Raw genomic sequence first — 19,863 nt, 5'->3', positions numbered from 1 at the left:
GTATATATATATATATATATATATACTGTATATATATATATATATATATATATATTTTTTTTTTTTTTTTTTTTTTTTTTTTTTTAATCTACATGTAATATTCTACTTTGACAGGGATTTCCGTTTAATTTTGAATCCTCGCAAAGGTCTTCTTGATCCACAATTCAAGGCCTATGCTGTGGATAGGAGAGGAAACGAAAAACTCATAACTGTAGGTAAGTATTATTGAGTTATTTAAATGTAGTGGGGGAGAAAAATTATGCCACTGTGTTACTATATGTGTCACTGAAGTGAGATAGAATAGGATGACAAGGGATCCCACTCCCTCTATTTTTCTTCTGTGGAGATTCAAAGCATATGAAGATTTGGGGAGAGGACTCCAACCAGAACCTTAATTGGTTCATGTGTGTATAGATGTAGAACAGAGAGCGGAAGGGAAGAGATCGGTAGTATGTTAGCATATTTGTGAGAATGTGAATGTTTCAATATTGAGTGATGTAAAACTGAAAGGGAAAGGTAAGTTGGAGTGTAATGGGTAAGATGTAAGGTGTGGAGAGAAGGCAAGAGAGGGAAAGAGTATCACTGTCAGTAAGTGAGAAGTTGGTTAAGTATATAGTTGAGTGAAATGAAATGTCATCAAGTATATTGTGTATGAAAATGAGATTGGGATGGAAGATATGGGCATTTGAATGTGTGTATGGCCCTGGTAGTGAGAAAGGAGAGGAGAGAGAATCAATCTGTAATTATTCAAATGAGTGAGTGGAGAATTTTGGGATAAATGTGAATTTAGTGGTGTTGGGAGACCTTAATACTGGAGAAAGATGAGCTGGTAGATGGAGTAGTGAGGAAGTACAGCGTAGCAAGAAGGAATGGTAGTGGAGATATGTTGGGGAGTTAAGCGAAAAGTAGATTTAATAACATTGTTACTTATATTCATGAAGAATTATGATATTGATGTAAATATTAGAAATTCATATGAGTGGCTCATATGATAACTAAGATTATTTATTCCCACGAGATCATGAGAACTTCTATGAAGGTCGAGTGTTTGGAGAAAAGAAATCTGAAGTATCGGCACATTTAGAGAATGGAGTCATGACAGCAACAATCCACACACCAGATGACACATATCATGTTGAGGTCAGTTCCCTTTTCCTTAACTTTTCTTGGTTTACTGTGGTTAAATGAAATATTTGATCTTTACCATCTTGCATTCCACACATTTTCACAAAGTTCTTTATTAAAAATCCTTACTGAATGACCTATGAAATGTATCAATGGCTTTGGCTAGGTTCCTGGGGCCAAGTTTCCTGTAAGAGAGAACTGGAGCAACAAATGTACTGATTGAACAAAAATGGGCAAACTCTGGTCTGTGGGCCAGAACTGGCCTACAAACTCCTAGTGTATGGTCCACAGGCCAGCTTGGTATTAACATTAAAATCTGTCCTGCAGGCTTTAGGGTTCTCATTTATCACTTCAGTCCATGAGTTGCTCCAAAAAGTCTCTTCTGGCCTTTACTCTGAAAAATTTGCTGCCTTCTGGTTTCAGAAATGTTTACCCCACTGGTATTGAGTATCATGTTTCCTTTTAGTCTGGCTTCTGCCAGGCTATTTTATGCCTCTCCTTGGCACCCTTTGGGTCATGGAAGGTCTGCAGTCTATCTTAATTAGCTCCTTCCACACTGTGTGGTTCTACTTCTTCTTCGTGTTCTTCTTTTTCTTCACATTCTTCTTCTTCTTCTTTGCATTCTTCACATTCTTTTTCTTCACATTTTTCTTCTTCACATTCTTCTTCGTGTTCTTCCTCTTCACGTTCTTCTTCTTTGCATTCTTCTTATTCTTCTTTGCATTCTTCCTCCTTTGATTAATGCCCTCCACACTGGGTGTCCACCCCCATTTTTTTTTTCTTCTTCTTCTTTTTCCTTTCTTTCTCCTTCCTGGCTATTGCCAAACTATTCATCCCCATGGCTCCTAGTCATTAGCAAAGGGCCAGGGGGCTAGAGAGCCACAATTAGATGTCATGGCTACAAAGGAAGAGGTTAAGGTAGAGGGCATAGTTCATTTAGTGTAAGTAAATATTTTAAGGAATATAAACTAACATTTAATATGATTTTTCTCTTGGACCCATTAGCCATCATGGCGCCACATTCCCAATTCAGATGATGAAACCATGATTGTTTACCGGGGATCAGATGTCAAGCACAGCTGGGAAGGACATCACCATAACAAACCTCATAAAATGTGTGACTATGTAAAAGAAGGAAATGCGAGTACAGGTATGGTAATGTTTAGAAATATTCATTGTGAGAGATAATTTTGATGCATACTTATGGAAATTTCATGTCTTATGAACATCTTTGCATGGCCGAAGGATTACAATGACAAGCATGCTGAAGCCCTTTCAATCCAGAATGAGGTGGTTTACAGGTACAGACCAATAAGTAAAGAAGTAAATACATCACTGGTGAGAAATTTAGTAACACATTGTTCCGAAGAATACAAACTCTTCGGTACTCCTTACCCAAGGATACGCGGCGCGTTTCTACCGCTAACACTGTGTGTGCTTGAAAACACCTCACTCCGAGGGTCTGGGCAACCATTATCCTCAGTAAGGGGCCCTCCTGGGGCAAGGGGGCCCCCCTCCCCCCACAAGGGTAGGAGGGTAGAAGCTCCATTGTCTAAGCGGTAGCGATCGAGTCAACATCTCTCACAGTCCGGCTAACACTGAAGTTCAGTTCGGGGACCGTATTCCCCGCTCCCGTGCTTGTATCAGGAAAAATTAATTTCCTGCGCCAAACCCGACATCGTTCGATTGTCTCGAACGAAAGGCACGCACGCTGCACGGCCTTCTACACCCTTCCAACGGCGTCCTTTGTGTGGAACGTCCTGCATCGCCGCCTTCCCCCTGCTTGGAAGCGCTTGAGACCCCTGTTCCCTCCCTTTATCCCTCTCTTTAATCTCCACCGGGTATTCTCCGCTTCTCTGTAAGTATGGAATCTGGTCCTAGTGTTGTTGTTCGCGATAGCATGTGTGCCTTCGCCCGCGGTGAATTTCGCTGCCGGGCTATTCTCCCACCGACAACTGTGGACCCACACTCTTGGTGTATCCATTGTCGGAATCTGGAATGTTCCCCTTCATCCCCGTGTACTACGTGCGCTCAATGGGGTGATAAGCAGTGGTCCGCGTATTTTCATGCTCACCGGAAGGTGCAGCCACGGGTCAAAGTACGCGGGCAAGGAAGATGGCTTCCCCCCTCACCCGACACAAAGAGAAGGCATGCTACGTCGGCGGAGGACGCGGGCAGTTGTCTCCCCCCTCCTAAGCGTAGTAAACGGAAAGGTTGTACAATAGCCGCCCCGAGTCAGTCTCAGGCTAAATTGTCTCCTGTTCCTGCCCAAAGGGTGGTTAGCTTCGACGGGCACGCGCCTCTGGCCCCCGCGAACTACCCCCCGGGTACGAGCTTTTTCCCGGATGCGTCCGCCGGCCCCGCGATGCTACCCGGCAGCTCCACCCCCCCACGGACAAAGGAACCGAGTTCGGAGATTCGGAGCGCGTCAGCCTCTTCTCCTTCTCGGGTGACCCCCAGTCCTTCCACCTATCGTCAGACGAGCCGGGTCATCACCGGAACCCTTTCTATGCCCGGTGGGCAGGAAGCCCGAGGTGTACCCACACGCGCGTTCGTCGTAGGTGACTCAGCTTCGTCCAGAGGAGGCAGTCTCCCCTTGGCGTCTCCCGGACCATCCGCACCCAGGCGGGACTCTCCAAGAGGACATTCCCCGGACCTCCTCCCCACTCTCTGTTCACTCGTCACTACGTTGAAGGAACAGATGGAGGCCCAACGGGAATTTTTCCGCGCTTCTCAAGCGCGGTTCGTGCACCGCACGGAAGCTCGTGAGGAGTCTCCGCCCCCAAGGGCCCCCCTCGACCAGCTTCCACTTGCTCAGCCCCCCCCCTGAACCCATCAGTGACGAGGATGGTAGCGTGCGGTTCCTCTCTGCCCGTGCCGACCCCTCCTACGCCGACGACGATGTCCACAGCGCCGTAGGGGGGGGGGGGCACGCTCCCTTTCCCCTCCCGTTTCCCAGTCGGAATCCTCGATGGTGGTCCCACCTTCCTTCTCGGACGTCCTCGCGAGGGTTCGGAGGGCGAATCGACTGGGCCCCCCGAAAGAAGAGGAAGCCACATTCGAGTCTGACATCTTCATGACGGCCAACTCTCAGAAAGCCCAGCCTACTCCCCTCCACCTTCCATGGAGTACGCAGACGGCGAGAGCCATGGCCCAGGCCTCCGACGCTCTCGCAACAAGGACGACCGAGAAGGCGCGTTGGCTTCCGGTCCCATTGGAACACCAGAAGCGCTTCTACACCCCATCGGGGTCAACCCTCAGAGCAGCCTCGATCCCGGCGAGGTTACCAGAGCTGGTTAAGGCGGACACCGAGTCGCTGCGCAGACGAAACGTCCTCCTCTCCGGCAGGGAAGTCAGCGACCACATTCATTCACTGGCTCTGTACCTGGCGGTGAACTCCTGGCTAGAACGCCTCCTTGCTTCGGCGAGGGAGTTCTTACCCGAACTACAACCCCAGGAAGAATGCGACCTCCAGGCTTTTTTGGCAAGCGCGAGCAGAGCCCTGAAGCATCAGGCTTCCTGTCTCTCAACGTCCTGGGCCAACTTCGAGTCCCGCAGGAGAGACACCATCCTCGGGGACCCCAGTGACCCCCTCCTCAGGGAGATTTATGCTCCTTTGAGGGGGGCCCCCCTGCTCACCCACACGCTGATTCCCCCGGATGTGGTGGACTCGGCAATCACTAGCACCAACCAGTTGCTACACAACAGAGCCATCGAGAGAACAGCCGTCTCTAGCTCGAGGCCAAGGACCACCCCCCCATCGACCCCTCGGTCCTTTCAGACGCAGAGGCAGCCTTTTCGTCTCCCTAAGCGGGAAGACGGGCCCCCTCCCCATTCGAAGTCCAAAGCCCAGACAGGAAAGCCCCGCCCCTTCCCCAATAGAGAACAGGGGCGCAAACATCATAGAGGCTCTGGACCCCAACGCAGGAAATTCTAGGAACTCGCCTGTCCTATCCGCACAGGATAGGAGGTTGCCTCTCTCTCTACTGGAGAGAATGGGAGGCTGCCGGGGCGGAGGACTGGACCATCCAGGTTATCAAGGCAGGCTATCGTCTTCCTTTTCACACCATCCCCAGCCTCTCCCCCTATCCCATCCAAGTCAGCAACTACCATCCGGACTCGGATCGCGGGCGGGCCCTAGTGGAGGAAATCTCCACTCTGCTCCAGAAAGGAGCACTCGAGGAAGTCTCAACTCCGGACCCGGGGTTCTACTCGAGGCTATTCCTAGTACCAAAGGCTACAGGGGGGTGGAGACCTGTCATCGATCTGTCTCCTCTCAACAAGTTCCTTTCCCTGACGAAGTTCCGGATGGACACCCCAGAGGCCGTGAGGGCGTCTATCAGGGAAGGGGACTTCATGGTGTCCCTGGACCTCCAGGACGCCTATTTCCAAATACCTGTGCATCCCTCATCCCGAAAATTCCTCCGCTTCGTCCACAAGGGCACCACCTTTCAATTCACCTGCCTATGCTTCGGCCTCTCCACAGCACCCCAAGTCTTCACCAGAGTGTTCAAACTCGTCTCAGCGTGGTCCCACTCCAGAGGGATTCGCCTACTCCGTTACCTGGACGATTGGCTGATCCTGGCACACTCCGCCCAGCTATGCTGCGACCACTTGGAGACGGTCCTAGCTTTCATCCGCAAATTGGGCTCCATGGTCAACCAGACGAAGTCAGATTTCATTCCAAGACAGAGAGTCACGTACCTGGGTATGGTTCTGGACTCTTCCCTCATGCAGGCATTCCCAGTAGAGAAGCGAATCCAGAATCTCTCTTCTCTCGTCGTGCAGGCACTATCGACCGGGTTCCTCACGGCCAAACAGTGCCAAGTCCTCCTGGGCCACATGGCCTCCGTCGAGAGGTTAATACCCAGGAGCAGACTGAGAATGCGACCCCTACAGTGGCTCCTCAAGTCCCAGTGGTCCCCGCTAAGGGGAAACACCCGTCAACACATCACCCTTACCGGAGAGGTCAAGCATTCTCTTCTCTGGTGGAAGGACCCGTGCAACCTGCTCGTGGGGATGCCCCTCGGCCCATCTCCCCCCGAAGTCCTCCTCTTCTCCGATGCCTCCAAGGAGGGCTGAGGGGGCGCCTCAACGACGATCACGTCAGCGGTTCCTGGTCCACGGTCGAGCGGACAGCCCATATCAACTGGCTAGAATTGAAAGCGGTACTGCTGGCTCTCCGTCACTTCTCGGGTCAAATCTCGGGGAAAGTTGTGGGCATCATGTCGGACAATTCCTCGGTAGTAGCCTACCTGAACAAGCAGGGGGGCACAGTCTCCCAGGACCTCTGCCATCTCACTATGGAGATCCTCCTATTAGCCGAGAACCTCCAAGTAGCACTCAGAGCTCGCTACATCCCAGGGAAGAAGAATGTCTGGGCGGACCACCTCAGCAGAAGGAGTCAGGTAATCAGCACGGAGTGGTCCCTCCATCCGGAAGTGGCGACCTTCCTCATCAACAAATGGGGCTCCCCTCTGGTGGACCTTTTCGCCACCAGATGGAACCACCAGCTCCCGGTGTATTTCAGCCCTCTCCCGGATCCGCTGGCAGCGGGAGAGGATGCTCTTCTGCAAAGCTGGGACAACCTCGACACCTACGCTTTCCCACCGTTTCCCTTGCTCCAGAAGGTGCTCCAGAGAGTACGAACCGCATCCAACCTTCGGATGACTTTGATCGCTCCCTGGTGGCCGGAAGCCCCATGGTTTCCAGACGCCCTCGAGCTAGCAGTGGAGGAGCCCCTGGCCCTTCAGGGAAGACCCGACCTTCTACATCAACCAGTCAACGGGGCCTGGCACAAGAACCCGTCAGCCCTGGCGCTTCACGCGTTCAGACTATGGTCCGGATCCTCCTAGAGAAGGGTTTCCCCAAAGAAGTGGCAGAAGACATGTCCTCCCCTATTCGCTCTTCCTCAGCTGCCCTTTATCAAGGGAAGTGGAATGCTTTTGCAGAATGGTGCCACTCCCGAGCAATAGCCCCAGAGCAAGCCACCATTCCTCTGATTGCCTCCTTCTTCCACTTCCTCCGGAAGTCCAAGAAGATCTCCCTCTCGGCAGTGCAGGGCTATAGGGCAGCCCTTAATCAGGTGTTTTCTCTGAAGGGCATGGATCTAGCCCTGTCTCCAGAAATTTCCATGCTCTTCAGACATTTCAGAAAATCATGCCCCCCCAGGGAGATCACTTCTCCTCCATGGGATGTGGCATTAGTCCTCAACGCTCTGCGGGGCCCCCCTTACGAACCCCTCCGAGATGCTAATTTCAAGGACCTCACCTTGAAGACAGTTTTTCTCTTGGCCCTGGCATCTTCCAAGAGGGTCGGGGAGTTGCATGCCATCTCTTATCGAGTCGCCCACTCGAAAGGATGGCAAGAGGTCTCCTTCACTTTTCTGCCCCAATTCGCTGCCAAAAACCAGGATCCGACCAAAGCCGACCCTAGATTCTGGTCCTTTAGTATTCCTTCCTTGGACGACTTTGTAGGGGGCGAACATGCAGAAATGGTCCTATGCCCGGTACGTGCTATCCGGACCTACCTCAAGAGGACGAAGCATCTTAGACCAGACTTGCCAAGACTGTTCGTCTCTACCAGGGGTACACCCAAGCCCGTCACTAAGACTTCCATTTCTTACTGGATCAAGGAAGTCATCCGCAGGGCCTACGCCTCGAGCCCCACGGATTACCCTGGAGCAAAAGCTCATGACCTCAGGGCAATAGGGCCCTCCCTAGTCTTCCGAAAGAATCGGTCAGTCAACCAGGTCCTTCAAGCAGGTATATGGAAGTCCCAGACTACGTTCACTTCCTTTTACCTCAAAGATGTCATGTGGGAATCCTTAGGGACCTTCTCTCTAGGCCCCATAGTGGCCGCCCAACCCTGAAGCCTCATCCAAGTTCTGGATCGGCAACCACGGGGATACCTATCTCAAGTCCTTCTCATACTCCTACATTCCCTTACCTCACCGAGGGCTCTCAAGCATTCCAAGGGAATCAGTTCGAGCCCTACAAGGGGTACAAAGTGAGTATGCCCTGTCTGTCTCCACTCTGGGAACAGATCCAGGTGCCCTTCACAGTTTCGGGGAATGTATAAGGGTCTGGTCAACGTAGATCTTAGCACTCTACATTTTCTCCTTACGAGGGTTTCCCAGGCTAGACAAATACTTCCTTCCCCCCTAAGTCCAAGTCTCCTTGGGTAAGGAGTACCGAAGAGTTTGTATTCTTCGGAACAAATGTAATTTTCGCAGGAAAATTAATTTTTCCCTGATACAAACCTGAGGTACTCCTTACCTCTAATGGCCCTCCTCATCCACCCCGCTAGTAGTTCCTTCTCCCTGGCCTGTCAACCCTCGTGACTAATTTCATACCTGGCTCAGACAATGGAGCTTCTACCCTCCTACCCTTGTGGGGGGAGGGGGGGGGCTTTTGCCCCAGGAGGGCCCCTTACTGAGGATAATGGTTGCCCAGACCCTCGGAGTGAGGTGTTTTCAAGCACACACAGTGTTAGCGGTAGAAACGCGCCGCGTATCCTTGGGTAAGGAGTACCTCAGGTTTGTATCAGGGAAAAATTAATTTTCCTGCGAAAATTACATTTTGTAAATCACAACTAACACCACAGTTGGATGAAAGAAAGAGTTGGGTAAGCGAAACAATATATTTTGATTGCTAACTGCAATCCTCTTCAGTAGAAGAGGATTGCAGTTAGCAATCGAAATATATAGTTTTGCTTACTCAACTCTTTCTTTCATCCGACTGTAGTGTTAGTAGTGAAGTAAATACATATACCAAAAGGTCTTTTTCCCCATATAAGCTGTGTGTGTTTGTTTTTAATATTGTGGATGTTTATTTTTAGTATGTTTAGAGTATCCTGCACTTGTGGCAGGATCAGTGGGGGGATTAAGGAAGTTAGTGATGGAGGATGGGAAGGTGTGTGAGAAGAGAAAGATTAAGGTAAATGTGGGTAAAAGTCAGATGATGAGATGTACAAGGGGAAAGGATGGCAGCAATTTGGAAGTGAGTCTTAAAGGAGAGAAGCTGGAGGAAGTGGATAGCTTTAGGTACTTAGGGTGACATGTGGTGGGAAAGGAAGAAGTGGAGGGGGAGGTAGATTGAGAGAAGTAAGTGTTTTGGGAGATTAAAAAGTGTAATTGGGAATGGATGTTAAGAGATTGTATGTAGGGGTGATTGTGCCAACAGCACTATATGGGGCAGAGACATGGAACATAAGAGAGGAAGAGTTTAAATGTGTTTGAGATGAAATGTTTGAGAAGTATGGTAGGGGTTACAAGGGTGGATAGAGTGAGAAACGAGGCAGTGAGGAGGAGAGCAGTGGTGGAAAAGGAGATGGCAGATAGGGATGATGAAAGAGTATTGGAATGGTGTATGGACACATGGAAAGAATGAGTGATACTGTAGGTGGTTGCCAGGATTATATATGAGGATTGTGGAACAGAATCACAACAATCCTATATAAACTAATATGACTAAAAAACTAATAATTATAAGAACTGTGTGATAGTTCAACATACCTGAGATATGGCCCAAGTGTGCTTGGAGAGGAAAATCTGGATCCAATAAAACACCAGAGAGGTTGATAAGCCTTTAATATAGCAAGGGCATACAATCTCCACAGAAATTTCCCCAATGAATAAAAGGGATTTTTTTCTGTGGGGAATTTTTTCCAAAGGGGATTTTTTTTTACATGGGGCATTTCCTTTGGAGGATTATTTCCTAGAATCATATGTATGTTTAGAGTGTATTTTTGTGCTGGAGTGAGTGTATGCATGTGTGTATTTACCTAATTGTAGTATACAGGAAAGGAACAATGCTCATTGGGTCCCATCTCCTATTTTCCTATTTATCGTGTGTGTGTGTGTGTGATGTTTATTTTAAGTGTTTCACTTGGTCATCAGAATATTTGGATATTTCAGAAGCAATAGATACTGTTGAATATGAAGGAATGGAAACACATAATATTGATCCAGACATCAAGATTCGTGTAAAAAGGCAGCAAGCAGAAGCGTACAACTTCAATGGAGAAAAGACACGGTGCCCATTGCTTTTAGTTGCTGACTATCGTTTTTTCCGAGAAATGGGAGGAGGAAATCACAAAGCCACTGTAGATTATCTGGTAAGAGGAAGAGAATAATCAAATTGTTGCTATAAAAACTGCATGAGCTCTTAATGAATGCTTTTTACTTAATATTGGATATTTATGATTTAGTTTCATATAGAAAGAATTAAAAGAGGGTCTGGAGTATTGGCTACATATTATTATGAGGTTAGAATCTGCTCAGTAGCATGCGACTGATGGTTTAGGGTCTATACGGGGCACTGTACAGACCAGAGCCACATATCATTTTGGCTGTACCTTACAAGGAAAGTAGCTAAAGTCACAATGCATAAATTCACTCCCACCCATTTCATCCTCACATACTCCACATCCATTCACCACCCCTCCCTCCCTTTTTTCTTGGCTCCTACATGATGGGTCATTCTTGCATCTCACCCACTGCTCTGGGTCAGAAGCAATGCAGCAAGATGCAGCACATCAATAGATAAGTGGCTTCATTTAATTGGCAATTCCCCATCTCCATCCCTTCATGCAGAAAAAGAGAAGAGAGGAGAAATTCCTTCAGGCTGCATGAAAATATCATTCACTCATACTCCCTAACCCACCTCCCTTCCATGCATTACAGCATCATCCATACACAATCATTCTCCACTCACTCTTATCTCCTGTCTTTTCTTTCCTCAACAGACATTCCCCCGCTTTCCCAATGCCCCTTTCACCTCAACCATCCATCTCATCCTTGGTCGCCCCTCATGTTCACTCCATCTACCTCCATTTACACCTGTCATCCAAGAAAAGAGGGAGGGAGGGTTGGTGAATGGAAGTGGAGTATGTGGGGATGAAATGGGTGGGAGTGGATTTATGCATTTTGATTTTGGCTACCTCCCCTGTAAGGGGGAAAAAAACCTTTGGTGTATGTATGTATGCATTTGTTTTAACTTTCGTTTTTTAATGCAGATCAGCCTGATTGACCGTGTGGACAAAATTTATGAGAACACCTTATGGCGGGACTCAACAGACAATGCAGGATTTTCTGGTATGGGATTTGTCATTAAAAAGATTATGGTGCATCAGGAGTGGACACCTGTTAGCACCAACCAAGTGCACTATAACATGGAGAGAAGCTCTTGGGATGTCCGTAACTTATTGGAGGTATGTTGTCAGTAAGGTAAAAGGGAAAAGAAAAAGGTGTGGGATGAGTGGAGGGTTGGTGGCCTTTGCTGGCTACCTCCCATATAAGGGGAAGGAACCTTCTGGTATATAGATAGATGTTATCAATGGTACTAAGATACATATACTATAAGACCCTTTTCCCTTTGTAAGGGCGGTCTTGCAACACTGCCTCTGACCCAGGGCAGTGGACAAGATGGGATGACCCGTCATCCAGGAGGTGGCAAGATAAGAGGGAAGGTAGAGGGTGGAGGGGAGTGGAGTGTATATAGGGATGGAATGAGTGGGAATTGTTTTTATGCCTTTTTCTTTTTGGCTACCTCCCTTTTAAGGGGGAAAAAGCTTTTGGTATATGTAAGGGTGGTCAAGTGAAGGCATACACCCATTTTCCACCCATCCAACACCCATTTGTTGTCCTTTATATCTTAGCTTGTTCTCCTAAGGTAGGAGGGATAACAAGTATTTATATCATGAAGTGGTAATGTATTTTACCTAATTGTAGTATACAGGAAACTTTTGTTCGTTGTTTTCACTCATTACTTCCTCTTTCTGTCTATCTGTATACCAAGAGCTTTTTCCCCCTTATAAGGGGGGTAGCTAAGTCAGAGACATGTACCTATTCCCACCCATTTCAATCCTCTCCACCACCATTTCCATTCCTCCCATCTCAGTTCCTCATGGATGACAGGTCATCCCTGCATCCGCCAACTACCCCGGGTCAAACGCAGTGTAGGAAGACACATTACGTTCACAGCAAGGCTGCTTCACCTAATCAGTGATCCCCCCTCCCTCCCCTCTGTCCCCTCATCCAGAAAAAGAGAGGACAGAGAGAAATTCCTTTGGGCTGTGTCAAAATATCATTTACATAGCAGCAGCACCTGCCCCCCATCCCCTAGCCCTCCCCACTTTGCATAACAGTATCATGCATACACAGTCATTATCCATTCATCCCTATCTCCTGCCTTCTCCCTTAATAAACATTCCCCTCTTGTTCAACACCCCCTTCATTCCATCCATCCATATCTTCCCTGGTCATCCCCTCAAATTCACTCCCTCCACCTGTGCCTTCCACACCTCTTTTACTAATCTTTCATTATTCTTTCCATGTGTCCAGAGCATCCCAATAATCTTTCATCAGCCCTATCTGCCATCTCCTCTTCCATTCCCACTCTCCTCCTCACCTTGTCTCTCGCTCTGTCCAACCTAGTAACTCCTACCATACTTCTCAGACATTTCATCTCAAACATATTTAAATTTTTCCTTTCTGCCTCTTTTAAATTCCAAGTCTCCACTCCATACAATGCTGTCAGCACAATCACACCTTCCCAGAATTTTCTCTTTGCATCCATTCCCAGTTGCTTATTTCTCATAACACTCTTCAATCCCCCAAAGCATTTACTTGCTTCTCTCAGTCTATAATTTGCCTCCCCCTCCATTCCTCTCTTTTTTGCCACATGCAACCCCAAATACCCAAAGCTATCCACTTCCTCCAGTCTCTCTTCTTTTAGACTCATTACCTTGCTTTTACCCATATTTACTTTTAATTTTATCCTATGGCATGTCTTTCCATACTCTGTCACTAATCCCTTAATCCTTCCTCTGATTATGCCACAAGCTCAGTGTCATCAGCAAACAACAACTGGCTCACCTCCCACTTTTCTCCATTTTCTTTAACAATCTCATGCCATTTCTCTGGATAATTTTAGATCAGAAACTGATGAAATGTTATGAAAAAGGGAAGAGAACATGTTAATAGATGATGATGACATAATTTTTCTTCTTATTAGGCATGTGTCTTGCTGCTTTGCCTCTGACTAGGGCAGTGGGCAGGAGACTGGGATGACCTCTCATCCATGAGGAGCTAAAATAATAGGGAAACATTTGGGTGACAGATGGGAATGGGATGGGTCAGGGTGGGTGTATGCCTTGGCTGGCTACCTCCTTTATAAGTGGGAAGAAGCCTTTGGTATATACAGTAGATAGATAGATTGAGAATGTTAATTGAATGTTTAATGAAGTCATATTTATTTATATGGTTCTCATACAAATGTTAGCCATTGTAATCAGTTGAACTCTCTGTTTACAGGTGTTCAGTAGAGAATATTCTCACAAAGATTACTGCTTAGCCCACCTTTTCACAGACATCAAGTTTGAAGGTGGTATTCTAGGCCTAGCCTATGTAGGGTCACCTAGAAGGAATTCTGTTGGTGGTATTTGTACTCCAGGTAAGGTATATGAAATAGGTATATCAACTACCAGTACTTCTTATCTTTCCATTGGAGTTTTAATATATGTTTACATTCTCATAAAGCTTAGTTTTGGTACAAAATAGGTATATAAACTACCAGTACTTTTTATCTTTCCATTGAAGTTTCATTATATGTTTATATTCTCATAAAGCATAGTTTTGATTATTCTCTCAAGTACTATATAGGCAGAGCATTATAAATGGAGAATTTAGTTTTCTGTTGCACTGTTGACTATATGTATAGAAAATAGGAGGTTTACCTTAGATATGGATGAATCCCATTTTTGTTTTCCCACACAAAGAGACAAAGCATGCGTTTACTTGCCCACCCTTCATGCAAGGAAGGAATAGGCCATTGATATATACGTACATGTAAATGAATGGATACGTACATTGTTAGATTAAAAAAAAAAACATTAAGGGATAGAGATATAGTCATTTTTCTTTCCTTTTCAGAATACTTTAAGAATGGTCACACGCTTTACCTGAATTCAGGCTTGAGCTCTTCCAGAAATCACTATGGTCAGCGTGTTATCACAAGAGAAGCAGACCTAGTGACAGCCCATGAGTTTGGACACAACTGGGGTTCAGAGCATGACCCAGACCACCCAGACTGCAGCCCAAGTGCCAGCCAAGGTGGATCATATCTGATGTATACATATTCAGTATCAGGATATGATATCAACAACAAGGTTAGTTTCTTTCCCCATGCATGTGGCAGAAAGTGGTCAGAGGTAGAATAATTAGGATGGGAAATATATCTCTTTCTCTTTCTCTCTGTCTCTCTTTCTCCCTGTCTCTCTTTCTCTGTCTCCCTCTCTCTCCCTCTCTTTCTCCCTGTCTCTCTTTCTCCATCTCTCTCTCTGTCTGTCTGTTTCTCTCTCTCTCTCTCCCTCCCTCTCTCTCTTTCTTTTTCTTTCTCTTTCTCTCTCCTCTGTCTCATTCCCTCTCTCTCTCTCTCTCTCTCTCTCTCTCTCTCTCTCTCTCTCTCTCTCTCTCTCTCTCTCTCTCTCTCTCTCTCTCTCTCTCTCTCTCTCTCTCTCTCTCTCTCTCTCTCTCTCTCTCTCAGGGAAGGGAGAGGGCAATAGATAAGTGTGAGTGGAGAATATGTATGTAGTATCATTACTATCATGATCAACCCCCCCCCACCCCAAAGGCCCTTTCCCCTCAGAAAGGGGGTGGCTAGGTAAAAATATACACTCACTACATACATATTAAAGCCATTCAATGCTCCATATGTAAAATTTTAAACATTGAATCTGAAAATGTTGCAGGTAGATCTGTGCTCATGCTCATTATAAATTTTTTATTGCAGCGTTTTTCCCCATGCAGTTTACGAGCTATCAGAGCTGTATTACTCGCTAAGTCATCAAGGTGTTTCACTGAACCAGAAGAGTCCTACTGTGGAAACCAGCGTGTCGAAGGTCAAGAGAAGTGCGATGCAGGTTTATTAGGGCAAGACAACAATGACAGGTGTTGTGATAATTACTGTAAATTGCGTCCAGGAGCTGCCTGCAGTGACCGTAACTCCCCATGTTGTAAAGATTGTCAGTTTGTAAATGTTGGGGTTAAGTGTCGGGAAGAGCAGCTAGCAACTTGTGAAAATGTATCAAGATGCACAGGACAAGAGGCAGAGTGCCCTAAGGCAAGTCCAATGCCAGATGGCACCCCATGTATTGAGAAGGGCAAATGTTTAAAGGGACAGTGTCTACCCTACTGTGAGACAAAGGACCTGCAGAGCTGCATGTGTGATACACGTAAGTGGATAAATTGTTTTCCTACCGGGGACTATAAATTTAATCATTATCGGAAATTAAAGGTCTTTTTGTGTACATGTATTCATATATATGTACGTACATGCATGTTTATATGCATATGTACATATATACAAGCATGCATACCAAAGAGCCTTTTATTTCCTCCTATAAGGGGGTTGAATTGCTTCTGACCCAGGGCGATGGGTGGTATGCTGGGATGACCTGTCATCCAGGAGGAGCCAAGAAAATAGGGAGGGAGGGAGTGGTGGTAAATGGGAGTGGAGTGTGGGGATGTAATGGGTGGGGGTGTATTTATGCCTTTCGACTGGCTACCTCCTTTATAAGGGGAAAAAGCCCTTAGTGTGTATGTATGTATGTATGTGTGTATATATATATATATATATATATATATATATATATATATATACGTAAGGGGGTTCACTGAGTCAATATACACCCACTGTGTGTGAGAATCATTCATGTAGTTTTGTGTCATAGAGTAGAGAGAGTTTTTATTACATTTAGGCACATTAAGTTTCTATGTACACCATTTATAGTTTTATTGTAGTGGTTATACTAGGCTTAGCAGGTGGTATATATATATATATATATATATATATATATATATATATATATATAAATATATATATATATATATATATATATAATGATATGCAATACAGTTGAGTACAGTAATTTTTTTCTTCTTTCTTTACTCTGGAATGTATATTTGGTAATTCCAATTTCAGTTGAAAATGCTTGCAAGCGCTGCTGCAGAAAAACTCTTAATGATTCGTGTTATGCAGTTGAGCCCCCAGACATTCTTCCAGATGGTACACCATGTATTCATGGATTCTGTAATAAGGTATTTCCATATTTTCAGTTATGATGATCATGTTTCAAGTTTAGAATACATTACTGATCTCTGATCCCTATTTCTGATTTATATTTTGCTTGTGTTTTGTGAATATAGCAAAGGTTTATCATAGAGTAGAGGGAACCATGAAATTGGGTAGAATGGGGAATAAAGAAATTTAAGAAGTGGTGAAGAGCTTTCATGATCTCTCTCCTCAGGTCTGGCACTCAGTCTTGAAAGTACAAGATTTCTCTGTACCACCTTCAACTTTATTTCCTCAATCTGTTCAAATATGGTAATCTGACAACCAGGAACTGCTTCCCTCCTCCTAATACTTTCAGCTGGTGGCATAGAAGCAGTCCCACACTGACACAACACAGACCTCATTCCAAAATTTCTTCCTGTAGAAATCTATGGAAGGGCTCAAGGACTCTTGCCAACCACTGTGGAGCTGTGGGTTTTCAATTAGTGAAACTTGAAGCAACATTTATTATTGTTGTTGATGTTATTCCAGAGGAATCTCTTCTTGTCTGCTCTATAAATTCTTGAGGGGATGAGGGGAAGGGTTGCCATATATCAAAGTGGTGGGGGTAAAACAGCTTCAGCTGTTGGGCTCTGCTGTTGAAGCAGTGTCTTGCTGCGTTGCTTCTGACCTGGGCAGTGAGTAAAAGCCAGGAGCCAAGATGAAAGGGAAAAAATTGGGAGTGGGATGGGTGAAGGGTGTGTGCATGCCTTGGAAGGCCACCCTCCTTATAAGGGGGAAAGGGACTTTTGGTATATGTACATAAACCATGAATTTTACCAAGTGGAAAACCCCAGCCCCCATAGTAGTTGGCAATGGTCCTCAGGCTCTCCACACAGATCTCTATGGGAAGAAATGTTGGACTTTCTCTGAGGTTTATTGGTGTGGGACTGTGTCTGTGTCACTGGCTAAAAGCAGTAGAAGGATGGGAGCAGCAACCGGTTGTCATGTCTCCATGTGTAAATAGATGTAACAAATACAGTTAAAGTTGATAGGGAGATCTTGGGCTCAGTAGAAAGAGAGAGTGTCAGTCCATCTGGGCTGCTTCTTCTGATGAAGATGAGAGGGGTTAATGGATTGTGAAAATGGGCAGCTCTACTATCCATCTTGCAGGACCACCACAAGGAGGTTTCTGTCATTAGTCCCTGTATGTGTACAGCAATACCTCACTATACGACTGAGTGCTATAAAGTAGGTAAAACAAATGTTGGGTGTATGTGAAAGCCCCAGGAGGCAAAAATTGAGGAGGGGGTTGACAGGGCCCATGAACACAACCCCCTATTTAAATGTAAAACCCACCTCGATATATGAATTTTCACATTGCAACCAGTCAGCTGGGAACACAACTCTGTTGTATAGTGAGGTATTCCTGTATTTTTGTATCAAACCATTGTTGGAAATTGGACATTAAATATTATAGATGTTTGAGAAGAATGCTTCTGGAGTTGTTTTTATATTGTGTTTGAAGGGTTGTGGGTCCCCAAAACAGTGTCTTTGGAGAAGAACCTTTCACCAGCCCTCTGTTCAACCCATCTGTAGGTGGTTCCTGGAAATGGTGAATAAAGCCTTGAAGGCTCATGGTCAGGATGCTGAATGAGGAGGAATGTGCATGAATGAAAATTTGAGAAGAATGTGACTAAAGTAATACCCTGTGTACAAAGGATGAACTGGTAGTTTTGCTGAAAAAGAAATGAGGGGCATGTCTTGATGGGATTGAAAGAGGTTAAGATGTCCATTTTCCTTTTGGTTACTTAGTTTATGCGTATACATATACACACAAACATCGCTAACCACAAATTCAGTGATTCGAGTTTGAGCCCCATCTAGGGCTGAGAATTTAAGCATCACTGCACTGCTAGCCTGTATTCCATCTCAGATGAGCTTTTATATTTCAATTTTATTTGTTCTTGTTTTAAAAACTAATTAATATAGTTGCATGTTTTGACAGGGAAAGTGTGAGAAGACTGTGCAAGATGTGGTTGAGAGGTTCTGGGACATCATCGAAGATATCAGCATCAACACTGTTCTGATGTTTCTTCGTGATAATATTGTTGGAACCGTCATCATCATTTCCATCATTATTTGGATTCCAGCATCGTGCATCTTTAGTTACATTGATAGAAAACGTCAAGAAGAGTACCAAAAGTATGTTCGGTGGTATTATAGCAACCAGTTGGTCCACCCTACTGATACAGTTAGAATTATTGACAGCAAACGCACAAGGGTCCATGAATCTCGCCACCATGATGCTCGTGAAAGACCTGAAGGTGCAGAGAGTAGACAGACTCTTGGTACACCACAGTGCCCTCCAGTGTCACAGCATTATGCAAGTGCAATGTGAAATAAAAATTCATAATTTGTTGATAAAAGGAGTCTTTCATCTGTAGGAATGTTTATACATGATTTTTCATTGTAAAACTATGGAAAGTTGTGTGGGGCACTATGTACTATAATTGCACTTGAGCACTTACCACTATCAAAACATAATGCATATGCCATTCCCATATTCTATGGAATATAACTTAATCCCACCTTTATCACAGGCAGAACACTAGCCAAAAATCATTTAATTAAAAATGAGAAAGAGGGGTGGAAAGTGTATTTAATTATTGCTTTATAAGCATACCCTATAAATCAGGTTCTGTAGGACATTAACCATGCTGGCTCACCAGAAAGTATATTTTCAGATACTCTGCATTTTCATTACACTTCTTCCAAGTATGTTCATTGAATGAAAATGTGCTTTTGCTGTCAGTAACAGGGGCTGTACATGGGAAGGTATGGTTGCTATTTCCTGCTATGTAAGGAAATCTTGTAGGATTACGTATTCCTGCTGTGTCAAGAAACAATCTTAAGATTATGTATTCCAATGTGAATTCAAGATATTTAGGACATGTACCTGTTTTAAGTTCTCTTGATGTTAGAATATGAAAATGCTGACCATAAATAGGAAAATGAGGTAATCCATTGTAATAAGTTTTTATATTATTCAGTGAGATGCAACCATATTCTGACATACTAATGCATGTTACTATAGATTCATTAATTAAGTAACAAATGTATACATGGTACAGATGGTAATAAGGTGCAGTGGAGGATGGAAAGGAACAAATGTGATCATTCATTTTTCATCAGAGTGACATTGCTCTTAGTATATATGCATTGGGCTATTTGTAAAGGGAATCAAACCTTTTAGTATTAATATTGAAGTTAAATAGCAAAGTTGCCTGTACATTGAATCTTTTTCTTGTAACATTTGGTCCTCTTGGTATGCTTTTCAATTGTTAGTACAATATAATTCAGTTATGATTTACAGTGGGGGTATTTCTGGGGAGTTAACCAATCATGTCTCTCCATTAGGCAGTGACATACATTCCATGGGCATACAAATTCAATTGGATTCTGGATAGGATAAGAATTTAATGGATGAATAAGCTTGCAAGATTTGTAATGTAATGTAGGTGATAAAAAGATGCTTGGTCAATTTAGTCAACCTTGGAAAATTGGATTCAAACCAGTAAACTACCTACTAGGCTTCATTTCTGTCCCATATGATTTGGGACAGCACATCCACAGCACAGCAAGGCCGCTTCATTTAATCGGCGACCCCCCTCTCCGTCCCCCC

The 19,863-nt window shown here is 45.0% G+C and overlaps 1 protein-coding gene across 2 annotated transcripts in view; it reads left to right on the top strand.

Annotated features, from left to right (window-relative positions):
- LOC143040672 (ADAM 17-like protease) overlaps window positions 1–19,863 on the top strand; it is a 59,155-nt gene that overhangs the window by 25,995 nt on the left and 13,297 nt on the right. For both annotated transcript variants that reach the window (XM_076211939.1, XM_076211940.1), the window contains exons 4-13: window positions 115–215; window positions 1,019–1,140; window positions 2,131–2,275; window positions 10,043–10,242; window positions 11,143–11,337; window positions 13,442–13,580; window positions 14,060–14,295; window positions 14,919–15,360; window positions 16,110–16,225; window positions 18,187–18,383. In XM_076211939.1, coding sequence (XP_076068054.1) covers window positions 115–215; window positions 1,019–1,140; window positions 2,131–2,275; window positions 10,043–10,242; window positions 11,143–11,337; window positions 13,442–13,580; window positions 14,060–14,295; window positions 14,919–15,360; window positions 16,110–16,225; window positions 18,187–18,383 — 1,893 coding nt within the window. The remainder of the gene's footprint in view (window positions 1–114; window positions 216–1,018; window positions 1,141–2,130; window positions 2,276–10,042; window positions 10,243–11,142; window positions 11,338–13,441; window positions 13,581–14,059; window positions 14,296–14,918; window positions 15,361–16,109; window positions 16,226–18,186; window positions 18,384–19,863) is intronic.

This window comes from Oratosquilla oratoria, chromosome 29 (genome assembly GCF_046742065.1).
Source record: "Oratosquilla oratoria isolate Oo_2021 chromosome 29, ASM4674206v1, whole genome shotgun sequence".
Classification (NCBI taxonomy): Eukaryota; Metazoa; Arthropoda; class Malacostraca; order Stomatopoda; family Squillidae; genus Oratosquilla; species Oratosquilla oratoria.
Note: the sequence above shows the minus strand (reverse complement) of the source record. Positions and strands in the feature narration are given on the sequence as shown.